An 8,280-nucleotide genomic window follows, 5' to 3' on the forward strand; every position below is an offset into this window, starting at 1 on the left:
CCTTTACCCACTTAGTCATTATATCCACATTATTAATGATAATTTATCTAAAATCTCATTGTGTAAATATTTTGGGAAAGCACCAACACTGAACACTACAACATTGTTGCGGTATTGAAATCAACCTACTTGGTGAAAAAGATTGCGACATTGAATTTCTTCATATTGCCCAGGCCTACAGGGAATTCACGCTGAACCGCCGCAACTCTTTTGTAATTATGCCCACCAACGTGATTGACCTGACCAGAATTTGTTTTTTTTTTCAGATTGCAAGAGTTGGAAATCTGACCCTAGCTATTTGCTGCTGCTAGGGTGCATCTAGATTTCTAGGCTCTCCTTCAGTAGGACTTATCACTATGACTTGGTGTGGTTAGGGTTTTGACCAGGCCAGGTGTCAGCAACCTTTACCAATGAAAGAGCCATTGTTGGCCTAGCGCTGGCGACTTCGGAGCTGTTTCTGGTTAAACAAAAGGTGTTAAAGAGGTTTTTAAAAAAGCTTGTCGGGTCGGCCAGAATGAAGGCAGACGGCACGAAAAACACCAAACAGACTCGAGTCACCGACGTCGCCAGACTCTCCGACTGCCGATTATCGGGTTGATGTGTCAGTACCTTAAAACAGAAAACGTTAATCTAATGCCATGTTGTGTTCACTCATAAAAGTGATTTGTTTGTGCTTGCACCTCGATAGTCACTCCAGGAATTACATCTCTTAGAAAACAACTTTTAGTCTACGTTACATCCTTAGATAGATATTTCTTTCTATTATGTTCACTGTTACACTAATACTGCTCTAGGCTCTGCAGCCATGTTGATTTCCTCGATAACGCTTCCTCCTGCCTTGTGTCTTCAGACAATGTCTCTGCTGCTTCAAGGAGTACAAACACCTGGAGGTCTTCAATCAGCTGGTCTACGCCCTCATCAACCTGGTCGTCGCTCAGATCAGCAGCCTGAGAGACCGCCTCTGCAGCACCCAGGACCACACCCATAAAGGAGGCGCGTCTGGGGCAGAGGGGGGGTCTGAATGGAGCGGGGGCGAGGCTGCACCCGGATCCCTCCCCCAGCCGTCCTCACCCGGGGAGGACGAACCTGTGAATGTGGAGAGAGACTCTGCCGAAGAGGACGCCGACGCCCCCGACCTGAACCAGAATAAGACCCAGAGCCAGGCTCAGGGGCTCAGCCGGCCATGCGAAGCCCAGATGGAAGCGCCGGAGCCTGGGGAGAGCGATAGCGGGTCCGCGGGTGGTGATGGAGGTGTCGGAGAAAGTGGAAGCGGTGACAACCAGGACCCGTTCATCTCCTGGAGCACAGAGGAGAGGGAGAAGCTGCTGCTCTGTGCCGCCAAGATCTTCCAGATCCAGTTCCCCCTCTACACGGCCTACAAACACAACACACACCCCACCATAGAGGTGAGGACAACGCCCACATCACACACCCAACACACACCACCACGCGTGCAGATAAGAGCCTGGAAGTGCTTGATTTTTTAAATTTTGACAATAAATATATAAAATATGCACAGGTTATAAATATTATAAATATTAAGGCTTTCAAAATGGATTATTTAAGGCAAATTCCCTTTGATGCCAATCATTTTTAGGATACATGGAGATAAGGAATTATTCTTATGTCTCCTTCCAACAAGTTAATGAACCACTAAAAACGATTTTGGAAACATTATTTTAAGGTACCAAAGAATCTTTGATGTTGAATCAATTGACATTGAAATCAATCAAAATCAATAAATAAGGTATTTGTTGTATTACTGTGTTGCAAAGTGGCATGTAATCAATGACAAAACAACGCCATGTGTCAGAAAAAGAGTTGTTAAGTTTAACTGAGAACCCCAAAAAAAAACAATCGAGGTTTGTATCGAATCGTGGGTCAAAAATGACACGAACCGACCCCTGGGTTTGGTGTATCGTAGCGGCCGTCATTAGCCATTGTTGGATTTCTTTTAAAACTCATAAATATTGATGTCAGTACCTGCCATAAAAGCAGTATTTGTCAGGCTCTCCTTAGTCCAGATAGGGCCGTAGATCAGACCGATCCACATATCCACATAGTGTTGTCTTCAATCTTACAGATGTGTGTTTTTGTCAGTGTAAACACCCAGATGTATTTTTTTATTTTTAATGTTTTGGCGGAAGACCAAAACACGTTCTTCTCTGTTCAAGCTCTTTAACATCCCTTTGAATGTCATTTTAATCACTCTTTTTCAGGATGCCAGTTGTTCTCGTCATGTAGGACTTCTAAAACTCTGATTTACTGTCTGCTCTTTCTGTCTCCGTTTCTATCCTCCAGGACATATCTGCTCACGAAAGTAACATCCTCGGCTCCTTCTGCGACATGAATGTAAGTAATACTACTACTACTACTACTACTGCTACTACTACTACGTCTTTTTTTTGCTACCGAGTCAAGTTAAGTGTACATTCTGCTTTCTGTGGATCACCCGACGACTACAGCAGGAACAAGATACCTCAAAAAAACCTACTTCTTTAGGGCTAGGTCAGACCAGTGATATCTGCTGCAATAAAAACAACAGACTTCCTCATTCATTTCAGTGAAACTCCTGACTTAATATCTGCTGCTTCCAGAACTTTTTTAAAAAACTTTTTATTGACAAAAAACAGCGTACAAAGCTCTCATAGGGGAAAGAAAATTATACATAAGTAGATTTAGGACAAATGTCGTCAGTGTACATGGAAAAAAGAACAACCTACACAAAAAACAATACAAAAGGGGGGAATTACTTAAAAATTCACAAGTCCGGCGCCTCACCTGGTAGAGCGGGCACCCATATAAAGAAGCTTAGTCTGACCTGATGCCCTTGGCTGCATGTCATTCCCCCCTCTCTCCCCTTTCAAGTCTATGCTGTCCTTTAAAAAAAAAAAAAAAAAGGCCTAAAATGTCAAAAAAAAAAATCCAATTCAAAAGTAAAAAGGCTAGAAAGAATAAAATCACCATTTAGGAGCAACGCACTAGGGGCGATTAATCAGAACAGAAGTTTCCTGCATACGTTACTACACTTTTTTTCTTGCGGTGTTAGAGATTTTAAGTTATTTAAGTTAAAATCATTCATAAATCAAACAAAGGTGCTTTGGGAACTATTGTCTGCTAAATGCTTCAAAGTTACATTTGTCTCCGTCGTCTTGTTCTTGTGCTCGTCGGGTTTCTCTTACTTATTGTATGTTGAAACTGTTTTATTGTGAAACTGCACAGACAAGCTCTCGAACCCGACAGCTGTGCTGAATCCAGAGCAGGAGCCGGGGGTGCAGGGGCCACGATGAAAAGTAGATGTAGGCCTGTTGTGAGTTTGCTGTAAGAGGCGAGGACAATAGCAGACCGTATGGGCCAAACTGTGTCACATGACCTGCTGAAGAGACTCTGGTTTATCAGGTTTATGTTCCCACCCAGCAGGCCTTTAGAGACTATGTTTGTGGAAGACTTAGGTGGACTTATTTTGCAATTTCACATCAATTTGGACCATTATTATTTCCATATCTGTGTCTGAAACATTGAAAGAGCTTGACCAGATGATCAATATATATATATATATATATAGCACTCAAAAAGCTTAAAGCCAAAACTTGCTTAAGAAGTCCACTGGGGACAAGTCTCGCATTGCCAGACATTGCCAGGGTCTGGATAGTCCACACAGTGTTCCCGGATGGGAGAGTAACATGCTCTGGTTTATTGGCATTTCTTAAAACCAATCACAATTGTCTTGGGCGGTGCTAAGCGCCAGACGGAGCGCAGATGTTGGTGGAACATGTGTACGTTCAAAAGTAGTGTTAGTTGTGCAGCAGAAAAGTCAGAGAGGACAGATAGTCTGGCTATCTGTCTGGATTTACCCTGCAGAGATCTGAGGACCAGGTAACCATAGTCCTCAGATTGGACAGATAGTCTGGCTATCTGTCTGGATTTACCCTGCATAGTCTGAGGACCAGGTAGCCTAGTCCTCAGATTGACAGATAGTCTAGCTAGCTGTCTTGTTACCCTGCATAGATCTGAGGACCAGGTAACCAAGTCCTCATATTGGATCAGAATAGTCTAGACTAGCTTCTGGATTCACCCTGCAAGATCTGAGGACCAGGTAACCATAGTCCTCAGATTGGATAGATAGTCTAACTAGCTGTCTGGGATTACCCTCAGAGATCTGAGACCAGGTACCATAGTCCTCAGATTTGGAATATGTATCAGCTAAGCTTCTGGATTCACCCTGCAGAGATCTGAGGACCAGGTAACCATAGTCCTCAGAAATCCACCAGAGGATGGCTGGATGGAGGAGGGCATCTGGTGGAATTTCCTGTGGCAAGGGAGAAATCCCGGAAGTGGAACGTCATCGACATAGGCAACCTGGGGACCAGCTACAATAACACGATCTGAGGAAAGATATTTAGTTAGTTTTGGTACTTACAATGATTTTACATTGATTTGGATAAGGTGGTGTCCAAAATGGCCTTGTCATGGCAGGGAAAACCCCGCACTCCTTTCTTTCGGTTGCGATCTGAGGTCACCATGCACATGCCCTGGAAATTATTTGAACAAATGAACAGGAAATAATGGAACAAAATGTGTCATCGGCCCTGGACTCAGAAGAAGAATACCTAAGTCTTACTAACACCAGTTTTCGCTGAGTCACATCCTGGGATTTTGTCTAAAGAATTCTGAAAGTCATGTCCACTCGGCAGACGATTTTCCCCTTAATTGGACAGCAGTGCGGTCACCAGGACAGAAGTTATTACCTAAAAGTCATTAGCCATAACTTTCTGTCAAATAATCTCTGATGAATAAGTGTCTTCTCCCACTTACAGTTTGCATTTTACTTCAGTACAAGACCTTTTCTCTCCTGAAGTAAGAGATTTTCTCAGATCTGACCTCAGACACCTGATAACCCGGAGCAGAGTGTCCAAAAATAAACCTTCTCTGATGAGAGGTTTCATGTTGCTACGGTTTGCTCTGCGATGGGTGGACCAGCTTGAATTTAGTTTTTTAAAGGTCCCATGACATGGTGCTTTTTGGATTGTTTTATATAGACCTTAGTGGTCCCCTAATACTGTATCTGAAGTCTCTTTTATATAGACCTTAGTGGTCCCTAATACTGTATCTGAAGTCTCTTTTATATAGACCTTAGTGGTCCCCTAATACTGTATCTGATAGTCTCTTTATATAGACCTTAGTGGCCCTAGTGGTCCCTAATACTGTATCTGAAGTCTCTTTTAATATAGAACCTTAGGTGGTCCCCTAATACTGTACTGAAGTCTCTGTTATCAGACCTTAGTGGTCCCTAGTTGGTCCCTAATACTGTACTCTGAGTCTCTTTATATAGACCTTAGTGGGTCCCTAATACTGTATCTGAAGTCTCTTTTATAAGACCTTAGTGGTCCCTAACGTATCTGAAGTTCTTTTAAAGACTTATGTCCCTAATACTGTACTACTCTTTATATAAAAGTAAAGAAAAGTATCAAAGACCTAAGAAAAGAATGACTGCTCATGTTGGAGGTTTTTGGAAACTACGGCTCAACGCTGAAATATTTAATCAGAAAGTTCCTGATGTCACTGTTTTGGTTCATGTCAGTGAGTGTGTTGTTTTTCTTTTCTTTTTTTATGAAATTGGGTGCAGTTCTCTGTTTAGCTAAGTATTGTCCACGTTTCCTGCCCTCTTTGTCTGTTTTGTCAAAATGACGGCCACATCATTACAGCGTGCTGAGCCTCATAGTCTCCATGGTAACAGCGTTTTTCGGTGGTCCGTGTTCCTGAGAGATCAGAATCAGTTTAATAACAGTTTTGGATACGAATGCACTATGATAAACAGTGTTTTATAAGCTCATGTGTATATTGCAGTTTGTAGATTGGGGGGGGGGGGGGGGGGGGGGGGGGGGGGGGGGGGGGAGCTGGGGGAGTTTGAATTTTTTTTTAATTCCAGAAAATGAATCACTGTCGGCCAGAGAGCAGTAACATGTCCCCGTATAATCTGCCAACTCGATGGCTTTTACCATCCCATCGTATTCAGTTTTATTCAACTAAGAAGGGGGGGGGGGGAAAGAGAGATTATTCAAGAATGGCGAATGAAACCATGAGCTTTACTACTAGAGAAACTTCCAGCTTTCACTGTTTTACTGGTCAATTAACTGATATACAACCTCAAAATAATAGATTTATCTTATTAAAATACATTGTTTTAGATTTATAATCAATCATGGTGTTCAAAGTGCACCAAATTGGCACGACTACACCAAACTGTCCAACACACTGAGTTAAAGAAGGAGAAATACTTAGTACAGTGGTGCTCATAGGTATGAACCCATGCTAAGTTCCTAAAAAAGAATATAAAAAAACATCGCTTGATCTTTACTGCCTTAATTAAAAAATTAGGAAAATCCAACCTTTAAAGGTCCCATGACATGGTGCTCTTTCTATTTAGACCTTATTGGTCCCCTAATACTGTATCTGAAGTCTCTATATAGACCTTATATATAGACTCTTAGTGGTCCTAGTACCTTAGTTTGGTCCCCTAATACTGATGGAAGTCTTCTTTATATAGACCTTAGTGGGTCCCCTAATCTGTATCTAAATTCTCTTTATATAGACCTTAGTGGTCCCTAATACTTATGAATTCTCTTATATAACTTATGTCCCAAACTGTATCTGAAGTCTCTTTATATAGACCTTAGTGTTCCCTAATACTGTCTTCTGAAGTCTCTTTTATATAGAACCTTAGTGGTCCCTAATACTGTATCTGATTCTCTTTATATAGACTTTAGTGTCCCCTAATACTGTATCTGAATCTCTTTTTTATATAGACCTTAGTGGTCCCTATACTGTATCTGAAGTCTCTTTTATATAGACCTTAGTGGTCCCTAATACTGTCTGAAGTCTCTTTTATATAGACCTTAGTGTCATACTGTCTGAAGTCTTTTATATAACCTAGTGGTCTATATAAGAACTGAGGTGAAGGCAAATTCTCGGGTGGGCAAAGAAGAGAGAGGAGATAACCTTGCCCCTTATGACTTCATAGGGGAAGGATTCCAGTGGGCCCCATCTGAGCTTTCATTTTCCTCAAGGCAGAGCAGGATACCCAGGACTCTTGTTTACACCTCTCACCATTTATAGCCACGGGGGGGCCATGTTTCATGCCATGGTCTTTTAAACCCAATTTCTTTGTGAATGAGTAATGGTATCAAATAAATAAATGTTCTCCTTAAATACAGGGGGCGTAAGTATACACCCCCCTATGTTAAAATAAAGGGGCTAATTAACACCCCCCTAGTAAAATACAGGGCCATAATATACACCCCCCCCTATGTTAAATAACAGGGGGCATAAGTATACACCCCCCTATGTTAAAATACAGGGGCAATAGTAACACCCCCCTATGTTAAAATACAGGGACATAAGTATACACCCCCATGTTAAATCAGGGGGCATAATTACACCCCCCTATGTTAAATACCGGGCATAAGTTACACCCCCCTAGTTAAAACAGGACTAAGTAACACCCCCCTATGTTAAAATACAGGACAATAAGTATCCACCCCCTATTTTAAAATACGGGGCATAATACACCCCCCTATGTTAAATACAGCGGGCATAAGTATACACACCCCTATGTTAAAATACAGGGACAATAAGTATACACCCCCTATTTAAAATACAGGGGGCATAAGTATTACACCCCCCTATGTTAAAATACAGTGGCATAAGTATACACCCCCTATGTTAGAATAAGGGGCATAAGTAAACACCCCCCCTATGTTTAGAATACAGGGGCATAAGTATACACCCCCCTTTTAGAATACAGGGCATAAGTATACACCCCCCTATGTTAGAATCAGAGATAATATACACCCCACTATTTTAAATCCCATAGGATGCTGGTGATTTTTATTTTTAAAGGCTAGCTATTTGTCAGGATATCATGCATCGTGATAAAGTTCCCTTGGCCTTTGGAATTAAAAATAGCCCCCCCCCATCATCACATACCCTCCATCACACTTGGAGATTGGCATGGAGGGTACTTTCCATAAAATCAAATGGAGGAGCAAATGTTAAGAAATGCAACAGAAGAAACACGACTGCAGCAGCGTTCAATGCGGGTGTTGACACTATTTTGAATTCACGTCAAATATAATATTCTCCCAAGATGAAACATCCAATTATAGAAAACCTTTACGGCAGTGTAATAAAGGTGTACTCTGTCTGTTTTTCCACTGCTTACTGTTTCTTTAAACAGGTAGTTTATCTAAATGTCTCAGGATTTTATGTCCGTATGCCCCC

General features: G+C 41.7%; 1 protein-coding gene across 1 annotated transcript in view; it reads left to right on the forward strand.

Moving 5' to 3' along the window:
• usp34 (ubiquitin specific peptidase 34) overlaps positions 1-8,280 on the forward strand; it is a gene marked incomplete in the record, with an annotated part of 152,736 nt that overhangs the window by 8,252 nt on the left and 136,204 nt on the right. The window contains 2 exon segments of the mRNA XM_032516524.1: positions 851-1,406; positions 2,302-2,352. Of these exon segments, the coding sequence (XP_032372415.1) occupies positions 851-1,406; positions 2,302-2,352 (607 nt within the window).

The sequence above is a fragment of the Etheostoma spectabile genome, chromosome 5 (genome assembly GCF_008692095.1).
Source record: "Etheostoma spectabile isolate EspeVRDwgs_2016 chromosome 5, UIUC_Espe_1.0, whole genome shotgun sequence".
Taxonomy (NCBI): Eukaryota; Metazoa; Chordata; class Actinopteri; order Perciformes; family Percidae; genus Etheostoma; species Etheostoma spectabile.